This window comes from Marmota marmota, unplaced genomic scaffold, assembly GCF_001458135.2.
Source record: "Marmota marmota marmota unplaced genomic scaffold, marMar, whole genome shotgun sequence".
NCBI lineage: Eukaryota > Metazoa > Chordata > Mammalia > Rodentia > Sciuridae > Marmota > Marmota marmota.
In genome coordinates, this window is record NW_026000174.1 from 64844937 (window position 1) to 64867406 (window position 22470).

A 22470-nucleotide genomic window follows, 5' to 3' on the forward strand; every position below is an offset into this window, starting at 1 on the left:
AGAGAGAGAGAGAGAGAGAGAGAGAGAGAGAGAGAGAGAGAGAATTTTAATATTTATTTTTTAGTTTTCGGCGGACACAACATCTTTGTTTGTATGTGGTGCTGAGGATCAAACCCGGGCCACACCCACGCCAGGCAAGCGCGCTATCGCTTGAGCCACATCCCCAGCCCAGAGAGAGTTTTTTATAGCCAAAATTTAATGTGGTCTTTAGGTCTGCAAGCTGACTTGTTGGCCTACATTGATTGGATCATATAGTAGTTCCTAAGGGTGTCATCTTCTGCCCTCAGGGAGACCGGGCAGGGGCCAGATGTGGGTTTCCCATGGCACCAGACCGGTGGGGGATTGAGTGTTAGACCTTGAGTGGGGTTGAGTGCTCATCCTTGAGGCAAATAAGCCATAAGGAACCAGACTGGTGAGGTGAGCCCACCCTGCAGCTAAACATTTGTTCAGCCTGCTTCACAACTAACAACAGGGACTCACTCTCTTACCCAGGCTGGTATCAAATTCCTGGGCTCAAGAGATTCTCCTGCCTCAGCTTCTCGAGTAGCTGGGGCTACAGGCACAGGCCACTGCACCCAACTTTTATTTATTTAGGTTACTGAGAATTGGACTCAAGGGCACTTGATCATTGAGCCACATCCCTATTTTGTATTTTATTTAGAGAGAGGGGCTCACTGAGGTCTCACTGAGTTGCTTAGTGCCTCGCTGTTATTGAGGCTGACTTTGAACTCATGATCCTCCTGTCTCAGCCTCTGAGGCACTGGGATTACAGGTGTGAGCCTAGCTAATTTGGGCCTAATTTTTAATTCCTCACTTATCAAGTGGTTAAAAAATGTTTGCAGAAGGCTTCATTACCTACTGAACTGGTCACAAGGCCCCTGGGGGGCCCTGCACCAGTCTTCTGGCTTTGGTTCCCTCACTTCCTTGCTACACTTGCCAGGTTGGACCAGCTCCTACAGCTAACACGCCTAGGCTTTGGCAACTCATGCCTTCCTCCCTTCCCTTTCTCACTGTGACAGCAGTCAAGTGCTTATCTTCCCTTTGTTGTTTCTTCCTTTATCCAAGGATGCTTCTGGAAGGTGTTTGCAGACTTTGGTGGGAGAGTGAGATGAAATAATGCAGACTGGCTGGTTTGAAGCAAAAGCTCCATACCTGTTTGCAAGTCATTTCAGCCTTGGTGCTGTTACAGAGCTGGAGCCTTCCAAGAAACTGAGACAGCGTGAAGACCTCCTTCAAACCCCAATTCTTGTGATCAGATCAGAAAGACTTCAGACATGTGGCTCAGAATAATATGAATGAATTTATTTAAGGGATAGGAAAAGGGAAAGAGGATCCTCTTAAGGGAGAATGGGTCCTCTCATAGAGTGACATCTTTCCTGTACTCGCTTTATTGGGGATCCCAGAGAAGTTTCCAAATCCTGCCCAGGTCCACCTCTTTGAGTTTTGACTGACAGTAGGATGGTATCAGACTTTCAATTCCCCACTGCCTTGATAACTCTAGGTCAACTTGGCCCATGCTGATAGGTTCTAATTTTGTTTTTATACTGGTGATTGAACCCAAGGGCAATTTACCACCAAACCACATTCCCAGTCCTTTCTATTTTTAGACAGGGTTCTGTCTTGCTAAGTTGCTGAAGCTGGCTTTGAACTTGTGATCCTCCTGCCTCAACCTCCGGGTCACAAAAATCTCCCACTTCAGTGTAACTGGGTTCCTCTTCTCATTTTACCCCTGCAGATAACAGATAGTTTGTTGAAGAATATGACAGTCTGTTCACTTAAATTGGGAAGGGCTGGAAGTAAATCGATTCTTGGAAAAGAAAGCATATAGGGGTCTGCATAATGGGCCCATTTTTTAGAATTATTCTCTTTAACTCCCACCATTTGCACTGTCCACTAACGGTACCACCTGACCTCTTTGTAAATTGACCTGTGGATCCAGTCAACACTGAATAGTTCCTTACTGTTTGAGACAGGATCTTGCTAAATTTGAGGCTGGCCTCAAATTTTTCCTCCTGGTTCCACTCTGAGTCACTGGGATTACAGGTGTGCACCACTGAACTCTATTTAAAAAACTGCATTATTTTTTGGCAGTACTGGGGATTGAGTCCAATGGGTACTATTCTATTACAAACTAAATTGACTACTCAGCTGTAGTCCCACCTTTTTAAAATATTTTGCTCAGGCAGGCCTTGAGTTCGTGAAATCTTCTCCTGATACTGGGATTATAGGAATGCCACCATTCCTGAAAAGAAGTTGCCTTTAAAGTCATCCCAGAGATTCACGAAGGTGGCAAGTACAAGGCCAGTCACAACAATTTAGTAAGGCCCTACCTAAAGCAACTGAATGGTAAACTGTCTTGAAATGGTTGGGGTTATAGCTCAGAGGTAAAGTATCCTAGGTTCAATCCTATGCACCCTCAAACCCCACCAGTCCTGGGCACCAAATATCATCACTGCTGTGGCTCATCACCTCTTGGCACCCATGAGACACCCCTTCCTCTTAAATGTGTTGCATTGGTCCTGGAAAGGGGCGCTTTACCACTGAACCACATTGCCAGCCCTTGTTTTTGAGATGGGGCACGTTGGCAAGGCTAGCCTCAACCTTGCCATCCTGCAGCATTCTAATATTAAACCACTGGGATTATAGCCATGCACTACCACTCCTGGACACGTAAAAATTTTTTTTATCAAGAGCATGTTGTGCACATTTATAGTCCCAGAATTTAAAGGCTGGGCAGGACCACAACATTTAAAGCCAGCTCTGGAAACTTAGGGGGATCCCTTCTCAGAATGTATGGCCTGGGTCCAAAGCTGTTGGTAGACCATTTATGTAGCATGGAAGGCTCTCAGCTCAGTACCATGTAAAATAATAAAGGCATTGTACCTGATTAAAAAACTGACTGCAGTTCAGTACTCAAATGTCTCGGGATTGAATCTTGGGGCCAATTAAAATTCAGAGATTGGAAAAGAGTGTAGTAGTTAAGAACAGAAATGAAGCTCCTCAAACACTTCACCAAGGCAGAAAATCCACATTACATGGGCCCATACTGCCAGTGAGACTCATCCAAACCAATGAATCACACAGATTAAGAAAAAGAGCTTTATTAGGAAGATCAAAATGATTGTGTGTTAACTTGAACAGCTAGGATGCACAAGGAAAGATCTGGAAATCTGATGTCCTCCAAGACTTGGATGGATGCCTGCTGAGGAAAGATGAATCTTTATTGGATGGGAAAACAAAAATGTACATAATGCACACACCCTTTGAATTTACAAGGGGCAAGGTTTTAAACCAAACATTAAAGGGCTGATTCTAGGTACTCTGGATTTATTCTATTACAAACTAAATTGAAAATGAGCCTACCATTTATCTTCATCTTATCTTTCCTCAGACTTGGGGGCTGGAAGAAAAAAAAAAGACAACTTATTTCAAACTGATTCTTCTTCCATTTTCCATTTACAGAAATTCTGATCATCCCTCAGACAGTTCCTTCTGGAACAAGCTTTCCTCTTCTCCCCCAGCCAGCCCCAGTGGGTTCACCTTTACAGGCTCTGGGACTAGGAAAGGAAGTAAGACGTGTGAAATGTTTCTTCATTGGGAAATTTTTAGCTTACTGTACTTTACCTTAGTCCACTCACCTTTAACTTCAGGTTGAAGTTAGGCAGATATGACTTGCTTTCTCTGTAATGGAAAGAGATTAGGAATTAAGTCATCTCTTTATTGCTTAAAGGAAAAGCACACTTCATAGAAACCTAGTCCTAGAAAGTTATTGGCTATAAAGCCTATCCATCTTCTTATTGCTTACTGTTAAGATGAGCTCACAACTCAGAGTGTACCTTTCTGTCACAATGATCAGACTGGGGCGGTATTCAACTCATCACTGGTGAGCAGGAATTCACCACTGGTGATCCAAATATGGCTACTCAGACCAAAGTACCACCACACCATAAAGTCGATGCTACATGATAGGCATAAATATTGCAAAGGTATGTACCTCAAATCATTCTTGGAATCCAGACAAGATGCTAGACCTGAAACAAACAAGATCAAATGAGTAATGCTTAGGTCCTGCCTCAGTTATCCCCACCTATTATTTCTAGGAAATCAGATTTCCGAGTCTCAACAGCAAAACATCAGCCGAACGAGATTCCATAAGTCATCATGTATACTTGCCTAAAAGGCACTTTTTCCTACCCAATATGCTATATATACTTAACACATACTGAAATTACTCACCTTTGAACCAGTAAGTAGACATTGATAACAGCACCTGAAAAATTTAAAAACAGGTAAAATACTATGTATATGTGGCATATCAGGATATTGCCCCACTTCTATATCCTTCAGTTTCTCAGGTGTTCATATATTTTCATTGTCAATCATAGTGAGCTAGTTTGGGTCATCATAGAAACTTGGTGGCATAAGCCATGAATTAGGAAAAAAATCCTACTAACCTGCTAATGCTGGAGTATTTTCAGCAGTATATGGAAATGAGTTGCTCCTGAATGAATCAGAAAAAAACCACTAAATTAGCAAAGTACTCAAAATATCCAGCTACTATTAATGACAAGCAAAGCAAAGGCTATTTATTGCCATTTGCTGGACCTCATGTAGTTCCTCATGGAACCAAGTTTCCTTCCTCTCTCCCAGCTACACCAGTGGGTTCACCATTACTCGTTCTGGGGCTAGAGCAGGGAGTTAAGACAAGATGTTTGTTCTTACTGGCACTGTAGTCTTTAACCAATACCATGATGGTAAAGCCACCCTACAAATGATAATATGCTCTTTTTTAAAAAATATTTATTTATTTTAGTTTTTGGCAGACACAACATCTTTCTTTGTATGTGGTGCTGAGGATTGAACCGGGCCGCACGCATGCCAGGTGAATGTGCTACCGCTTGAGCCACATCCCCAGCCCAATAATATGCTCTCTTATTTACATAATTTACAATAGCTATTAGTAGAAGCAACTTACCATAAAATGGAAAAATTTGTCGTTATCAGGAAACCCTGGGAAAGAGGAACATGTGGTTATTTCAAAGTATTAGGATGGAACGACATTTTTCTTCATTATCAACAACTGCCATCAGAACTCTAACATGCTATTTACCATTGTACCTCACAGATCATCAGCATACTGATTCAAATCATCTGACAGTTGATACACGGATGAGAGAAGAGCACATCATTACAAGAACCAATTGACTATTGGTTGCTGTTTTCCCTCCCCCAGAAAATTGCTCCAAGAGGAACAAGATGGATAAGGTGGATGGAGCAAAAAGGCAACACAGCTCCATTGACCATCTGCCCTCCTTTTTGTGGAGAACAATTGCGATAAAATAATCAGAGATCCCATTTGAAGAATTACCTGCATTCACTCTTGGAGATAATCAAATTCCTCAGGATAGGTCATGAGATGTGGAGACAAAAATGGGACTGGTTAAGTGCCCCTGGGTTCGATCTCTGATTAAAAAAAAAAATTTATTTGTACCTGTAAGAATTACCTTCAAAACTACTCTAAACCCCTGGCCCACTCCTCAGGATTAAGATGACATCACTTATAACTCAGTCATATGCTTGTCATTTTATGTTCATCATAGAGTGGTTATCCATAAACACTCCCTTTCCATAAGCCATATATACCTACATGGAGGATCGCTGTAATTGCAGGAATGATCTCCGTGCATTCTCCAAACACCACACATCTTTGAGCCGAAGCACATCTGAAAATAGAACACCCTTCACTAACACCTCAACTTAAAACCCAAGGAAAACAAAACAAACTCCTGGGTAGCGCTACTCAGAACTTTTACATTTTCTCCACTAAACCATCAGAAAGAGAGAGTTCAAATCATAAATCATCCCTGTAGCACATCCAATAGTTCTTCCAGCCCAAAGAACAAGAACTAGATGGCCAAAACCACTTACTCCAACCAGAGGGCTGTCTTCGATTGTTGTGTGGCGAATGTGCGCCTTAACCCTGCAGACAAAACATTAGATTAGTATAGGATATTTAAAAAATGCTTTCTACCAAGCAACGGCCGCAGGGGACACAAGCTGTGCAGCGCCGGTCTCCTCAGAGTTACTTATCCTCACGGAATTCAGCACAGGTCTGTGAAAATGTCCTCATCACTGGGAGGGCGCCTGGCTCGGCCCGCTACCGCCATTTTGTCCTTCACAAAGCGCCAATAGAAGTAACTGAATAGGTCCGGGAGGAGATCTTCCCTCCCAGCCCGCCAATAGGTAAGACAACAGAGATCTGGAGCGCGCGACCTAACGGCTATAAATGGCAGCGACTCCGGAGGTAACGACAATAGGATCGATAGGTCGAGATCAGGTTAGGCAGCTTAACAAGACTCAAAAGTCAAAAAGAGTGGCTCAACTGGTAAAATACCGCTGAGCCCCATTTCCCGTGCCGCAAAATAATGTAAGACAGAACCCAGAAACCCACCAACCCAAGTACTCACCGGAGCCTGGAAGGAAAAATGAGACCGAATACAACAACGCGAGACGCTTAAATACTTTCACGCAAAGGCCCACGGGATTGGGGGCGGGCACAAAGCGAGCGCACGCGCATATGGGACGCCACCACAACCTTGAGGAATTGTGGGTTGAGAATTCTAGGGAAGGGCGGGTGTCGAACGCTCGGTCACAGAACTTGAGGCGCGAAAAAGAAGCGCATGCGCCCCATGGGAGTGCGCAGGCGCGCCGAGCGGTTTGCGGCTTGGCGGCTCTTGCTTTACTGCGGATGTGGCCGCAATTCTGAAGATCCCTGCTTGGGGCGGATCCTGGGCTAATTGTTCCGGTCACCGCTAGGCCTACCCCTGCACCCTGCCCTGATTTCCCTCTTAACATCCCCACACGTTACACCTGTGTGCAGACCCGCCTCCATGGATTCTGAACCTCATGAGCCCTCGATCGGCGACCTCTCCATTCCGCGCCAGCCTCCCAGCGCCCATTCAGGGGCTGATGTCCAGGGTTACAACGCGGGGGGCGACTCAGGTACTGGGCCCCGTGCTGACCTCTAGTGGAAGTCCCATATGGGGAAAGTAAGTCAGGGTGTAAGTACTCCACTTAATTCTGAAGACAGGGTCTGATTTGTCCTGACTGGCCACCCTTCTGTCTGATCCTATTTTGCTAGGAGCCTGGCCTGTAATAATAAGACTGGCATCCGGGGTTCCTTTCTCATCGGTGCCCGGGATCGAACTCAGGGTATTATGCATGTTAGGCAAAGGGATCTACCATCGAGGTACACAACCGAGCCTGAAACACGATTCTTTTGAGGCACCGGGGATTGAATTCAGGGTCACTCAACCACTGAGTCACATCCCCAACCCTGTTTTGTATTTTAGTTAGAGACAGGGTCTTGCGGAGTTGCTTAGGGCCTCACTAAATTGCTGGGGCTGGCTTCGAACGCTGGAGCCCCCCGCCTCAGCTTCCCGAGCCGTTGGGATCACAGGAGTGCGCCTTTGCACCCGACCCTGGAGCACGATTTTAAGCATGCAGTATGAGTTGATTAATTTAATCCTCTATAATTCCTGTTTTATAGATGAATGACCTTAGGTATAAAGGGCCCGAGGAACTGCTTACAATTTCCTCCTGATTTTCTGGGTTGCAATCAACTAAAGGGTATTGTTACTGAGATCAACCGGCATTCATAGACACCCATGTACGAGCGTGCGTTAAGCTTACTAGGTACTCTTCTGCATGACTTCACTTAATACTGCTACCTTGGGAGGAAGCTGTGAAGGTAATGTTATAGATGAGGAGCCTGAGGCCTAGAGAGGTTAAGTAACTCTAGTGTTACTTTGCTAAGTAATACCAAAACCATGTTAAAAATACAGTCAGTATGATTTCAGAGTCTGCTTCTGACATCTGAAGAAAGTTGGGGAGCAGGCAGTGACACAGGAAACAATGGAATAATCCTTGGGCGCTGTTTCTTAATCTTTTTTGTCACCCTGCCTAACCTAAAAAGCACTTTAAAAAAAAATTATTTTTTAGGTGTAGATGGACACAACACAATCTCTCTCTTTTTTTTTTTTAAAGAGAGAGAATTTTTTTTTTTAATATTTATTTTTTAGTTTTCAGCAGACCCAACATCTTTGTTTGTATGTGGTGCTGAGGATGGAACCCGGGTGGCACGCATGCCAGGCAAGCGCACTACCGCTTGAGCCACATCCCCAGCCCTAAAAAGCACTTAAAAAAAAAAAAAAGAATATATTTTTATTTGTTGGCAGACTTTATTTATTTATTTATATGCGGTGCTGAGAATGACCCAGTGCCTCACACATGTGAGGCAAACACTCTAAGCCACAACCCCAGCCCCAAACATTTTTTTTTCCTCCTAATCTCTTTATGAAATTTTAGTGCCAAAGATAATACAGTCTATCTGCATATCTACTTGGACATTTAGAGTGCCAGAAACCTTTTCAATATCTGAGATTTACCACCTGCTACAAACCAATTTTCAAGCCTTGGGACCAATGATATTTTCATACATGTCTCAGAGTAACATAATGAACGACACTGTACACAAATACTGAAAGAATTCCATTTTTTTAATATTTATTTTTTAGGTGTGGATGGACACAACACAATGCCTTTATTTTTATGTGGTGCTGAGGATCGAACCCGGGTCCCGCCCATGCTAGGCGAGCGTTCTACTGCCCAGCCACAATCCCAGCCCCTGAAAGAATTCCAATTTGAGTTAAGTTATAGACTGGTGTGAATCAATTTATTCAATAACTAATAAGTTCTTATTTTGTGCATGATACAACATATGGGGGAAGAGAAAAAGACACTCTGCTTTAAGAGATTTTGGTCTGGTTGGGAGGGCTTTAAGATGTGCATATAAAGACCCTAAATTCAGATTGAAAAGTTGTAACAAAATGTATAAAAAACAGAAAAGATAAGCTGAAAAATGAAGGTCCAGAGTAGGCAGACAGTACTGGGGAGGTTGAATGTAGGAATGAAAATTGGGGAAATGCTTTATAGAGTATTATCTATCCTGGAAGGATAGATAAACAGACTGGAGGGAGGGAATTCCTAGTTAAAACAATTTGAGCACAGATTTGGTGCCAGCAAAGAAGTGTATCAATAAAATTCATGAAAGTTAGGTTAAAGGGGAATGATAGAATATAAAACTGGGAAAGATTTCCAAGGAAAGGCCGGCAGGGGAGCCAGGCATGATGGCTCATGCTTGTAATCCCAGCAACTGGAGACTGAGGAAGGAGGCCAGTTTGAGGCCAGCCTCAGCAATTTAGCGAGGCCCTAAGCAACTTAGTTAGACCATGTTTCAGAATAAAAAATAAAAAGGGGGCTCATTGGTAGAGCACCCCTGGGTTTGAACCTCAGTACCAAAAAGAGAAAAAAAGAATATCTAAATCACTGGGATTGTAGGTAGTGAGAAAGAAGCTAGTAAAAGTTGAGCAGGGGTTGAGGAAAAATTAGGAAATAAGAGGGAGAGAAAGACATTAATTTGATTGTCACAGTAGTTTAAGCAAGAGGTAACTGGATTCTACACCAATAAGTGAATTGGCAGTGGAAATATAGGGTAGGGGATTTAAGTCAGGGGTCTCCAACTTGTGTACCTACAAAAATCAGGCAAGTTTTGCAAATAAGTGATAGAAACTGGGTAGCTTTGATTCAGCTCCAGCTGATTGTTGCCTTGTTGGAATATTTTTCCCGTGTGCTTGTATGGTTACAGTTTTCAAGAGAAGAGAATCCAGAGTTCTGTATTAATTTACTCATTTGAAAATGTTGATATCTTAAAAAAAGAAAAAAGAAAAAAAAATGTTGACATCTAAGTTGAAATCTGACTTGATTTTTTTATTTTTTATTTGTAGTTCTGGGGTTTAAACCCAGGGCCTTGCACATGCTAGTCAAGCACTCTACCAACTGAGCTATGGCCCCAGCCCTAACTTTAAAATTTTAAGCACATCCTGTGAGCTAATGAAAATGTGCCTTTGGCTCACAGATGGCTCATCATTATGAGTGTGCACCCTCTGTATAAGACATGGAGTCCATTGGAAAGGGGGCATTTCCAAAAAGTGGATGCTCTTTTGGAAGCTATAGAAGGATTGAAGGGGATAAGAACGAAAGAAACAGAGCCCCCCAAAACAATGTTCTTAGCACTTTGAGATCACAGGTGCCTTTCATTCAACCATTATTGTACCAATATTAATTTGTTGAACACTTACTAGGCATAGGAATACAGGGAACAAAGCAAACTGTCTTGTGCTCACTTGGAGCTTACAATGGATAAACAAAGAGAAATAAATAAAATGTCCAGGGGAAAAAGTGCAGTGGTACTAATCTGGTCCTGGCAGGGAAGATGAGAGGGAGCATTGAGGAATGGGCGGAATTATTTCACTCATGGTCTTTCTGGTGGGGTGACATTTGTGCAGAACTCTAAAGGAGATGGAGGAGAGAGCTGAATGGGTAAAGTGTTCCAGGCAGAGGGACCAGAGAACTGCTTATTGATTTGTAGGTGAAATTACTACTTGTGCTTAGGAATTTTTTGTTGTTATTGTTTTTCATGCTTAAAAGTTTTTAAATAAGATGGGAAATTTTACTTATATTTGTCAAGGAGACATTGAAGTTTGGTGGAAATAATGCAAGTTTCATTTTCCATGGGATAGTTGAATTTGAACTTTTTTTTCTTTAAATAAAGAGGATGTTGTATGAGCAGAATATAGAGGCCATGTGTATATATAAATGTGCTTGTTTTTTCCTCATTTGAGAAATATTTATTCTATTTAGGATCCCATTCTTGTGTTTTTTCTCATTTGAAAAAAATAGTGAGGTAAAAAATCTGGAGAGTTTTAGTGAGTTTTTCTTCTCTTTGAGTAAAAGACTTGACAAGAACAACTTAAAAAGTGACAAAGTTTATTTTGGCTCAAGGTTTCAGGAGTTTGGCTGACTCCATAGCTCTGGGCTCAAGGTGAGGCAGATCATCTCCTTGGAAGGGTGTGGTGAAGGAAAGCATTCAGGATGTGGTAACTAAGAAGCAGAGAGAAGGCTCTGCTTACCAAGGACAAAATATGAACCCTAAAGGCATGCCCCAGTGATTTTTCTCTTCCAGCCACATCCTGCCTGCCTACAGTTACCACCCAGTTTCTCCATAACAGTGGATTAATCCACTGATCAGGTTATAGCTCTCATAATCTAATCATTTCATCTCTGAACATTTTGCATTGTCTCATACATGAGCTTTTTTAAAAATTGTAGATGGATACAATACCTTTATTTTGTTTATTGATTTTTTTTTTTATGTGGTGTTGAGGATTGAACTCAGTGCCTCACACCTATTAGGCAAGCATTCTACCACTGAGCCACAACCCCAGCCCCCTCACACATGAGCTTTTAGGGGACATCTCATATCTAAGCCACAATGAGGAATTTGAATATTAAAACATTGATATTTATTAAGTGCTTTTTCATGATAGACCCTGCTGATATTATTATGCCCGTCCTCATTTTACAGTGAGAAAACTGTGTATTAATGAAGTGTCTTATTCAGGTTTATTTTATTTTAAATATTTATTTTTTAGTTTTAGGTGGACACAATATCTTTATTTTATTTTTATGTGGTGTTGAGGATCTAACCCAGCGCCCCACGCATGCCAGGCGAGCGCGCTACTGCTTGAGCCACATCCCCAGCCCTCAGATTTATTTTATACAACTAGTATAGCAGTTTTTAATAAAATTTAGTCTCTACTTTTGACTTCTTTAAGAAAAATATCCTGGCTGGGTGTGGTGGCGCACACCTGTACTCATGGCAACTTGGGAGGCCAAGACAGGAGGATTGCAAGTTTGAGGCCAGCCTTAGCAACTTAGTGAGACCCATCTCAAAAAAAAGGCGGTGGGGGGGAACTGGGGATGTAGCTCATGGTAGAGCGTCCCTGGGTCCATCCTCAGTACCCAAAAAAAAAGTATCCTGGTGTTAAATAGCAGGTTTATCTTGCCTAGGGATTATCTAGTTTTTTATGTCTATACCTCTGTTTTACTTCCTAATTATTATTTCCTTTCTTCTCTCCTTTTTTTTTTTTTTTNAAGTCTCATAACATAAACAAGTTTCATCTTTGAACAATACAGTGTTGTTTAAATTGCTTTTTATTTCTATCCTTTACCTTCACATGCTACTTTAGTTCAGTTGTTTAAGAAGGGAAATATGTGAGTTTAATTAATACAGTTCATCCACTCATTTACCAAACAATTAGGAAGAGTCTACTATATGCTATTTCTGAGCAGACTAGTTCTTTGACAAATACCACAAGGCCCTTGCCATTTGCCTTCCAGGGCAAACAGACATTCAGAAAGGAAATATAATAAACAAATGGGGCATGAAGTTTAGCAGAGGTAGATGCACCATGGTGGGAAAGGAATTTTGTCTGTAGAGTTGAGAAAAGCTGTCAGTTGAGCCAGGCCTTGAATATATAGGAGCTTTCGAGTTGCAGAACAGGAAGGACCAAACAGCAGAGAGATTGGCATGTACAAGATGCAGAGGCCTGAAAAAGTCTGGTGTGTTGCGAGACTGGCAGATGTTTGAAAGCTGATGTGGCTGTGGGGGAGTGCCTGTGGAAGGTGTGGTGGGTGAGAAGACTGGGGTAAATTGTTGGCTTCTTTAAGGCATGGAGAAGGAATTGGCTTCAGCCATCTGGAGCCATTGGGGGCTGTAAGGTACTGTATCTAGGGGGTATTATGGTGAACCATCTCAACAAGAGCTTCTGACCTCACAGTCCTCTCAACCTCGAGCTTTCTTGCTTGGAACTATTGGATGGTACTTCTTATCTAGCATGCCCAGGGTACCTTGGGCCTTTTATCATCTTTGAGCACTGCTATGAATCCCAACCTCTAACCCATTTGCCTGCCTTCCCCTAGTTGCTGATTTCAGCTTTTCTTGGTGGGGATAGGAAAATATCCTTTGGGATACAGAGGGGCAATGGCTAAGGACAAGCCTTTCCACACCTCTTTTTCTCTGCTCCACTTCAAATCTTGGCTTCTGCTTTATTTCAAATCCTGGCTTCCAGCCTAGGTGAGAAAGGAAGAAAGAACCTATTTGTTTCAGCTCTTCTCTCAAAATAACCCAGCTGGTTCAGGACAAGAACAAGTAGTTCCTGAGAGTGTTGGCACCTCCTGGTGTTGATGTGTAGTTGTCCCTGCTTTGAATCTTGTCACTGCCCCACTGAACCTTTCTCTATCCAAGGATCTCTGTGGAGGGAATTCAGGTCTTCAAAAGCTCCTGAAGAGCTGGGCCCAGTGGCTTATGCCTGAAATTCTAGTAACTCCACTCGACTTGGGAGGCTGAGGCAGGAGAGTTGTAAATTCAAGGCCAGCCTCAGCAATTTAGGAAGGCCCTAAGCAACTTAGTGAGACCTTGTCTCTAAAAAATAAAAAGGGATAGGGATGGCTCAGTGGCAAAGCACCCTGGGTTCAATCCCCACTACAAAAAAAAAAAAAAAAGACCCTTGCAGAAACTGGGTGTGGTGGGGCAGGCCTGTAATCCCAGCTACAGGAAGATTGCAAGTTCAAGGCTAGCCTGGGGAATTTAGTGAGATCTTGTGTCAAAGTAAAATAAAATTTATTTATTTTTTGTTGTGTTTTTGTTTTGTATTAGAGATTGAAGTTAGGGGCACTTTACCACATTTTGAGACAGAGTCTCACCAAGTTGCTTAGGGCCTCACTGAATTGCTGAGGCTGGCCATGAATATGGTGTTCTCCTGTCTCAGCTTCCTAGATTGCTGGGATTACAGTTGTGTGCCAACATACCCAGCTTTAAAATAAAAATTTAGACAAGGGCTGGGGATGTAGCTCAGTGGTAGAACACTTGCCTAGTGTGTGTGCAAGGCCCTAGGTTCCATCCTGAAGAATCTGCTGCCTCTCAGGCCTAGGGTAGTGAAATGTTAGGGAACAGGGAAAACCAGACATACTGGGAGAGTCTGGGAGACCCTGCAAGGTGGAGAAGAGCCTGTTCATGGCATCTTCTGGCCTGTTCTGGGAAAGGGGTGGATGCCTCAATGCCTGAGACCCAGCTCTGTAACATTTTGTATAGCTCATCGGTCTCTTCTGGATGTTTGATTCCTGGCTGCCCAATAACTGGGGTGGGTTAGGGTAAGAAGAGGGCTGTTCATTTCAACTTTCTTTCTCAAATAGATTTTTATCCCCTTTGGTGCTGAGGATTGAACCCAGGGCCTTATGCATACTAGGCAAGCCTTCTATCACTGAGTTGCATCCCCAACTCAGATTCATCTCAAGTCATGGAGAAAAATGGGTTAGGTAAGTCAGTAAAGTTAATGAAGCAGAGGACTAGTAGGTTCTCAGTGAATAGTTGCTCTATGAAGAATTAATTGAAATAAAGTCAAGATGAGTCTTCAGGAGAATAAACCCTGATGGTCTAGAGCTAGGTCTGGAAGCTTGAGAGGAAAGGCTGGGTGGGACAAAAGCAGAAGTTGAGTCTGGCAGGCTCTGAGTGCAAGTGGACATGCAAAGTTGGCCTGTAGGGGTAAACAGATGGTACCATCCAGGGAAACTACCAGCCCACCGGAGCAGGCAAATGGGGACCTCGGGCAGGCCATTCTCATAAAGGTGGATCCCTGGGGCTGGGGATGTGGCTCAAGCAGTAGCGCGCTTGCCTGGCGTGCGGCCTGGGTTCGATCCTCAGCACCACATACAAACAAAGATGTTGTGTCCGCCGAAAACTAAAAAATAAATATTAAAAAAAAAAGGTGGATCCCTGCCGTGTTTTCCGAGGGTCTGGTTTAAAGGAATTTTAGGGGTAGACAGGTTCAAGCTGCGGTACTGGACCTTGTAGCAGTCAGAGGCATGTTCTAGCAGGATTGCCTTGCACAGCTCACTCGGGACGTCCCAGAAAGAGCAGTCTCTGGGGTTGCACTTTAAGGGGCGGGCCGGGGCGGGGCTGCCATGCCACTTCCCAGACGCCGCGCCCTCAGCTTTCCAGAGGCCCGAGAGGAAGCTACGCTGAGCCACACAGGGCCCTGTCTGGGTGAATCTGACCGCAGGCTGCCTTGTGTCCCCGTTCCGCAGGCACCATGAGCCACGATACCGAGGTAGACTTGAAGGAGGTAGAGCTGAATGAGCTAGAACCCGAGAAGCAACCCATGAACGCGGCGTCGGGGGCAGCTGTGGCCGTGGCAGGCGGTGGGGAGAAGAATGGTCTGGTGAAGATCAAGGTGGCCGAAGACGACGCAGAGGCAGAGGCCGCAGCCAAGTTCACGGGCCTTTCCAAGGAGGAGCTGTTGAAAGTGGCGGGCAGCCCTGGCTGGGTTCGCACCCGCTGGACGCTGCTACTGCTCTTCTGGCTCGGCTGGCTCGGCATGCTGGCGGGCGCCGTGATCATTATCGTGCAGGCGCCGCGCTGTCGTGAGCTGCCTGTCCAGAGATGGTGGCACAAAGGCGCTCTCTACCGCATTGGTGACCTTAAGGCCTTCCAGGGCAGCAACGCGGGCAACCTTGCAGGTGAGTTCCGGTGCAAAACACCCTCCCAGTCCCCATCCGGTCGCACCTCTGGTTTCAAATGGTCCCCTGCATTGGACTCCCTTCCTCCTGTCCTTCCCTAGACGGACTCGAGACAGTTCTCCACCCCGTCCGCCCCTGGCACCCCCCCTCCCTGCCCCCCATCTAGGACTGCTCCCTCTTTTCTTTGAAGAAAACAACCCGCCTCTACTCTACTCAAGGGCGGCTGACTCAGCATTCCGCGCCCTTTCACACACCACGAGGTGGCTGAGCCAGTCGCAACCGGTTTCTGAAGCAATGTGCAAGGTTCCTTACGTCAGCTCCTCAGTGCCCCGTGATCTGCTCCCTCCTACGCCCCAGCCCCATACAGCCTTAGGCCTGGGAGGAGAGAACCGGGAGGACAGGGGCTCACTCCTTAACCCAGCTTCCCTTCTCCCCACTCCCATTTCAGGTCTGAAGCAGCATCTTGATTACCTGAGCTCTCTGAAGGTAAAGGGCCTTGTGCTGGGCCCAATTCACAAGAATCAGGCGGATGATGTCGCTGGGACCGACTTGCAACAGATCGACCCCACACTCGGCTCCAAGGAAGATTTTGACAGTTTCCTTCAGTTGGCCAAGAAAAAGAGTGGGTGCCCTGGGTTTCCCAAGGGCTTACCTTCTGGACACAAGGAAAGCAGGATAGGGTTTTTGTTTGGCTCTCCTGAGTTTTTCTAGGCCAGGCACAGGGGAGGTCTATCAGTGTTCAGCCTAAAATGGATTTATCAAGTGGCCCAAGATCTTTCTACATGGCTGGGCAATCGTCAGCAGGTCATTTAACTTCTGGGCTTTAGTGCTCTTATTTGCAAAAGGCAAAATTTTACTAAATCAGAACCTCCATAACCTGCTCATGAGTAGTTTTTAAACTTATAAAACTGGATCCTTGGGGGGGGGTAGCAAATACTCTCTTAAAATTTATTATAGAAATATGTTTATGACTCAGGAGGATGAGATGAGGATTGCAAGGTTGAGGCCAGCCTTAACAACTTAGTGAGACTCTGTCTCAAGATAAAAAAATAAAAAGGACTTGAGATGTAGCCCAGTGGTAAAGTGTCTCTGGGTGCAATGCCTACTATCAAAAAAAAAAAAAAATTCTCTTTTTGGGTGGAAAGTCGGGGGCTCCACAGATCAGTCTACTTTGCTAAGTACAAATTTGCTTTAGAGCATTGGCAGGGTTCAGATCCAACCTTTGTACCAAGTAATATATAGGAAACACTTCCTTGTGTCCCCTTACTCTAAAGACTTTATCATAGCTGTCTCTTCCTTCATTATTCCAGGCATTCGAGTCATTCTGGACCTAACTCCCAACTACCGGGGCCAGAACCCGTGGTTCCTCCCCACTCAGGTTGACATTGTAGCCACCAAGATGACAGTGAGTGTGTTGGAGCTATGGTTGGTGGGAGGCAGGGGCTGTGGCCGTGTTAGTCCTTTCACAGTAAGCCCCGTACATGTCTCCTTGTTCTGACCTGTAGGCAGAAGGATAGGCCAATAGTACACCTGTTTTTTTTTTTTTTTCCCCCCCCTGTTTCTTTTCTGACCACTGATTTTTCTTGTTTCCTTGACTTTGGGGATGGGACAGTGCCAGGAAGGGAATTTCTCAGATGTCATTCTGGAAGTTTGATTTTTCATCCTTTTGAAATAGGAAGTCCTTTCTTTTCTCTGTGGGAATCCTGTCCTGACTGGTTTCCAGTTCTTGTTTGATGTGTTTGGAGTGGAGCCCAGTCTGAAATTGTAAGCATGGGGTCTTCCTAAGAGTCTGGGACTGTGCAAGTATTTTGTAGATGTTTTCTAATTCCCTGTATAACTATACAAAATACATATTCTCCCTAATCTATAAATGAGGAGGCTGAGGAGTAGAGGTGTCTAAGATTTGAAGTCCTGAGAAGTCAGAATCTAATTTATCTTTTCTCAAGGTAGTGGATCAAACTCAGTACCCAGCATGCTGGGTGTAGGGCTTTCAATATCACCTCAGCTCCTAATGCTTGGGTTCTGGGACACAGGCTCAGAATGGGCAGAATTAAAAAAAAAAAAAGTTACTGGTAATAGATTGTTTTCAGATGGTAGGGTACCAGGGGTAATATCAGATTAAAATGGAGACCAGAGTGGAGAGCACATTAAACAGAGAAAGGGAAGAAAAGAGGTGGGGGTGGAGTTCTACTCTGTGCTAGATGAATACCAGAGCTTCAGGCTGGGGCCTGTTCTGCAGAGCTGGCCTCTTTTCAAATAGTCTCAACTGCCCTGGGGCTGTGCTTTGAATTCTGATCTTTCATTCTTGGTCTTGCTCTGACCAGTTTTTGTACTCACACCCCTTCAGGCCCCAGGAACCTGGGAGAGGAGTAAGTATATTTGCCTTGGGGTCTTCACAGGCATTTTAGGTCCTGTCTCTGCTGCTTCCTGATTATGATCTTTGACATGTCTTCTTTCTCTTAGCCTGTTTCTTCATCCCCAAAATAGAGGATGCTAGTATTTCACATGTTAAATATTAAAAGGAGCTATATTTATGGATAGATTTTCAGTCTTTTTCATAGCTATTAAAGGTAAAGCGGTGTATTTGCCAGAGGCAGGAATGGAGACATAAAATCCTAAAAAAGAAAAAAAAAAGGCAAAATGCTGTAAAAGTAAGACAATCAATGGAATGTTAGAGATAGAAGGGACCTCTGGGCATGGTGTGGCGTGCCTATAATTCCAGAGACTCAGGAGGATTGCAGTTTTCAGGCCAGCGAAAGTTAGTGAAACCCTAAGCAACTTAGTAAGATCCTATCTCAGAAATAAAAGGGGCTGGGGATGTTGCTCAGCGGTAAAGCACCCTTGGGTTCAATCCCCAGTATGGGGTTGGGGAATGGGACATAAGAGAGAGGACCAAGAAAGACCCTTTGTAATAGAGTTGGGAGAGAGACCCAGGCAAGACCAACTACTGCCTGAGGTATTGTAGAGAAGTCCATTGTGGATGAGAGTTGGTGTGGGCTGGGATTTTCAGAGCTTTGCTGTATAATTTTTCCTATGTTCATTTGCCCCCTGTAGGCAGCTCTGAGGTTTTGGCTGGAGGCTGATGTGGATGGATTCCAAGTTCAGAATGTGGAAAATCTGACAGTGAGTGCACTTTCCATGTCAGGAGCAAAGCTGGGGTGAGAACAGAGGGTCCCAACCAGGGTCAGGTTATGTTCCTTTTTCGTTGATTCTGTGTTTTCTTTCTAGAATGTATCCTTATTGGCTGAGTGGCAAAACATCACCAAGAACTTCAGTGAAGATAGGTGGGTGCCAACCCCTTCCTGACTCAGTGGAGTATGAGGCCTCAAGAAGGGGGTTCCTAATTCAGAGAACTCTCTTTACTCCTCTGTTCTGTACCAACCTTGACCCCCCCTCCCCCATCCCTTGCAGGCTCTTGATTGCAGGGACAGACTCTTCCAACCTGCAGCAGATCCTGAGCCTCCTTGAGAATGCTAAGGATCTGCTGTTAACCAACTCATACCTGTCAAGACCCAGTTCCAGTGGGGAGCATGTAAAATTCCTCATCACCCAATATTTGAATGCCACTGACAACCGCTGGTGTAGCTGGAGTGTGAGTACTATACTAGCGGGCATGACCTATACATGACAGGTCCTTTGGGAGGGAGGAAAGGTTGGTTGGGAGGTGGAGGTCGAAGCAGGCTCTGGGGCTCACTGGTGTACCTGTCCCTGCAGTTGTCTCAGGCAGGGCTTTTGACTTCCTTCGTGCCAACTCAGCTCCTCCGACTCTACCACCTGCTGCTCTTCACTCTGCCAGGGACTCCTGTTTTCAGCTATGGGGATGAGATTGGCCTGCAGGCAGCGGCCCTTCCTGGACAGGTACCCCTTGCTCTCTGCCTGGCACAGTAGAAGAGGTCTTGTTCATTCATCATGTCATGTGGCTTTTGTGGATAGTGGCAGATACATACCATCCTTGGGTATTATTATTATTATTATTATTATTATTATTATTTTGGTGGTGCTGGGGATTGAACCCAGGGCCTTGTGTATTCAAGGCAAGCACTCTACTGACTGAGCTATATCCCCAGCCCCCATTGGGTATTATTTTACCCTTAGGGATGTTGGTTATCTTTTCTGTGACACTGCATTCCTTCTAGAGTGGCTGGAATTAAATGAGTTTTTTCTTTTCTTTAATGAGATGGGCTCTTGTTATGTTGCTCATAGGCTTAGTAGTCCTCCTGCCTCAGTTTCCTTAGTAGGGATTGGGAGTGTAGCTTAGTGGTAGAGCACTTGGCCAGCGTTCTCAAGGTCCTGGGTTTGATTGTCAGCACTGCAAAAACAAAACAAAAAACACCAAAAGTGAACTTATTTAGTAGCTGGGACTATATCTGTGTACCACCTTGCTCCTCCAAGGGTCTATTAATGAGTGAATGGATGAATGGTTTTATTTTTAATTTTTGCTGGGGAGTTGAACCTGGGATCTTGTGCTTGCTAGGCAAGTGTTCTAAGCAATATCTCATCTCCCAAGGGCTTTTTTTCTTTGGTACTGGGGATTGAACCTGGGGAGTACTTTGCACTGAACTACATTCCAGACCTTTTCATTTTGAGAAGGTGTCTCACCAAGTTGCCTAGGGGCTTGCTAATTTGTTGGGGCTGGCTTTAAACTCTTAGCCTCCCAAATTGCTGGGAGGTACCACTGTACCTGGCTCCAAGGGTACCTCACTGTTGCTGAGGCTGGCTTTGAACTCGCAATTCTCCTGCCTCAGCCTTCCAAGCCACTGGGATTACAGTCATGTGCTACTGCACCAGGCTCCAAGGGCTCTTTTTTTTTTTTTTTTAATAATTTTCTAACTTGTAGGTGGACACAATACATTTATTTTTTATTTATTCTTATGTGGTGCTGGGTATTGAACCCAGTGGCTCTCATGTGCTAGGCAAGTACTCTACCACTGAGCCACAATCCCAGCCCTCCAAGGGCTCTTTTTAATGGCAGTGCCTGGTACTTGGTAGGTGTTCAATGTGTAGCCATCATTCATTCATTCATTGGATGGTGAGTTCTCAGACTAGGTTCTGAGTCCTCTAGCAGTCTACAGTTGAGTGAGGGAACCAGATCAGTAAGCAGAGGTATACATGGTGGTGAGTGTTGTGTTGGGATACTGCCATCAAGGCATTCACTAGTTTTAGCCATTCGTTAGAGTTGGTGCTGAACTGATATTTGTAGAACCGTCATTCACTTAATCCACAGATCTTACTGAATAATTCTTGCATGCTATACACTGGGGATAACAATAGCACATGGAAATACTGGAGGTGGTGAAATTGGGTAATAAGCAAATAAAATAAAGACACCAGCTGCTGATAAGTGCTGTGAAAAAGAGAGCAGGGTAATGGGCCTAGGGTGTAGGAATGAGGCATATTTTATATAAAGGGATCACAGAAAACCTGGTGAGATAATTGAGCAGACTTGAGGGAAGCGAGGGAGTTGGTCTGTGGCTGTCTGGAAGTCCATTAGGCTGAGGGGACAGTGTTTGTGTGAGGACCTTGAGGTCGGAGTTAGCCTCGTCTGTCCAGTAGAAATTAACCACACCTTGGTGGGTAGGGCTGTGCATTGATGAGAGTGGGAAGGAGAGGAGTGAGAGGGGAGTTGGTCTTCTTACAGCCCTGTTCTCTTTGCTTTGTAGCCCGTGGAAGCCCCTGTCATGTTGTGGAATGAATCCAGCCTACCCCATTCAGGGTCTGTAAGCATCAACATGACAGTGAAGGTAAGAAGTTTTGATGGGTGGGGTCTGACCAGCAGAGGATGGGCAGGTAGCTTGTCGAAGTCTGCTCTTGGGAGACCCCTCATCCCCTCTTTCTGTGTTTTCATCATTCTCAGGGCCAGGATGACGACCCTGGCTCCTTCCTATCCCTGTTCCGGCGCCTGAGTGACCAGCGTGGTAAAGAGCGCTCCCTGCTGCATGGGGACTTCCATCCGCTCCCCTCCAGTTCTGGCCTCTTCTCCTACATCCGCCACTGGGACCAGAATGAGCGTTTCCTGGTGGTGCTCAACTTTGGAGACATGGGCCTGACAGCCAGGCTAGGGGCCTCCGACCTGCCTAGTATCCCCAGCCTGCCAGGCAAGGCTGATTTACTACTCAGTACTCAGTCAGGCCGTGAGGAAGGGGCCTCCCTGGAGCTGGAAAACCTGAACCTGGATCCTCATGAGGGGCTGTTGTTACGCTTCCCCTATGTGGCCTGACCCCACCTATCTAGGACCTAGTACCCTCCTTGTTCCCTCACCAGCCCCTTTGGGTTCTATTTTTTCTTTTTCTTTTTTTTAACTTTTTTGCAGATTACAAATGAACTCTCAAGTAGAGTGTCTTCTGCCTTCAAATAAAAGTCATCCCTGCCTGGTGAGGTCCTGTCTTCCCTTTGTTCCTCTGTCACAGCAGAAATGTCTTTCCCTCTCGAGTCTGCCCCACAGTGATCTCAGCTAGAATTCCATGTGTCTGTCCCAGCTTTTGTTATTTTATCTGGGTGCAGGGCCCAGAGATGGGGCTTTCCAAGGTCAACAGCACGGATGTGTCACTGCTGGGACTATATCCATGCCCCACTCAGTCTAGAGATCTTGGGTATTGCTGGTTCATATCTCCCTCAGCAAAAGTTTCCAGCTAAGTGTTCTCAGTTTTCCTGTTTTTGTAGACTTGGCCTTTCTGGGAGAAAGTGAGGACCACCTGGTTTCTTAAAGGTACTTTTAAAGGGTACCTGAGATGATTTATTTAACAAGAATATATTGAACATAGGACATGCCAGGAACTGTTAAAAGCTGTGGTTACAATGGGGAACAACGCACAAAAATCCCTAGTGTGCATGAGGCCCTGGGTTTGATCTCCAGCACTGTAAATCTCCAACTCTTCCTGCCCCTGGGGCCAACTCATGGGGAGATGGAGAAGAAATTAGAGGAATAAAATGTATAGTGGATATAGTCATGGTACAAGGAAGAAGAAGTAAAGTAGGAGAGATGTTTGTGAGAAG

The 22470-nt window shown here is 44.8% G+C and overlaps 1 protein-coding gene and 8 non-coding genes across 9 annotated transcripts; 1 reads left to right on the top strand and 8 right to left on the bottom strand.

The window, feature by feature from the left end:
• Positions 1-3473: 3473 nt before the first annotated feature.
• On the bottom strand, positions 3474-3600 carry LOC125612170. Its single transcript, XR_007342511.1, has one exon. It is a non-coding gene; the product is annotated as a small nucleolar RNA SNORD22 (small nucleolar RNA).
• A 219-nt stretch (positions 3601-3819) lies between these two features.
• LOC125612169 lies at positions 3820-3888 on the bottom strand. The gene has a single exon (XR_007342510.1). It is a non-coding gene; the product is annotated as a small nucleolar RNA SNORD31 (small nucleolar RNA).
• A 211-nt stretch (positions 3889-4099) lies between these two features.
• LOC125612168 lies at positions 4100-4167 on the bottom strand. The gene has a single exon (XR_007342509.1). It is a non-coding gene; the product is annotated as a small nucleolar RNA SNORD30 (small nucleolar RNA).
• Positions 4168-4346: 179 nt separating this feature from the next.
• Positions 4347-4411, bottom strand: LOC125612240. Its single transcript, XR_007342569.1, has one exon. It is a non-coding gene; the product is annotated as a small nucleolar RNA SNORD29 (small nucleolar RNA).
• Positions 4412-4601: 190 nt separating this feature from the next.
• On the bottom strand, positions 4602-4727 carry LOC125612172. Its single transcript, XR_007342513.1, has one exon. It is a non-coding gene; the product is annotated as a small nucleolar RNA SNORD22 (small nucleolar RNA).
• A 354-nt stretch (positions 4728-5081) lies between these two features.
• On the bottom strand, positions 5082-5156 carry LOC125612241. Its single transcript, XR_007342570.1, has one exon. It is a non-coding gene; the product is annotated as a small nucleolar RNA SNORD28 (small nucleolar RNA).
• Positions 5157-5532: 376 nt separating this feature from the next.
• On the bottom strand, positions 5533-5603 carry LOC125612166. The gene has a single exon (XR_007342507.1). It is a non-coding gene; the product is annotated as a small nucleolar RNA SNORD27 (small nucleolar RNA).
• A 192-nt stretch (positions 5604-5795) lies between these two features.
• On the bottom strand, positions 5796-5870 carry LOC125612167. Its single transcript, XR_007342508.1, has one exon. It is a non-coding gene; the product is annotated as a small nucleolar RNA SNORD26 (small nucleolar RNA).
• Positions 5871-6666: 796 nt separating this feature from the next.
• Positions 6667-21852, top strand: Slc3a2 (solute carrier family 3 member 2). The gene is made up of 10 exons (XM_015478126.2): positions 6667-7002; positions 15046-15477; positions 15926-16099; positions 16788-16882; positions 18532-18600; positions 18706-18761; positions 18889-19069; positions 19192-19335; positions 21138-21218; positions 21332-21852. Exons 1-10 carry the CDS (start codon positions 6891-6893, stop codon positions 21692-21694), a joined length of 1707 nt encoding a protein of 568 aa, XP_015333612.1. The 5' UTR covers positions 6667-6890; the 3' UTR covers positions 21695-21852.
• The last annotated feature ends 618 nt before the right edge of the window (positions 21853-22470 follow it).

What these genes read in the sequence shown, in the direction of transcription:
- Slc3a2 (XM_015478126.2), top strand. Translation starts at nt 6,891, where the DNA reads ATGGATTCTGAACCTCATGAGCCCTCGATCGGCGACCTCTCCATTCCG. An exon ending in CAACGCGGGCAACCTTGCAG is followed by an intron (nt 15,478 to 15,925) that starts GTGAGTTCCGGT and finishes CTCCCATTTCAG; the next exon opens with GTCTGAAGCAGCATCTTGAT. An exon ending in CAGCGGCCCTTCCTGGACAG is followed by an intron (nt 19,336 to 21,137) that starts GTACCCCTTGCT and finishes TTTGCTTTGTAG; the next exon opens with CCCGTGGAAGCCCCTGTCAT.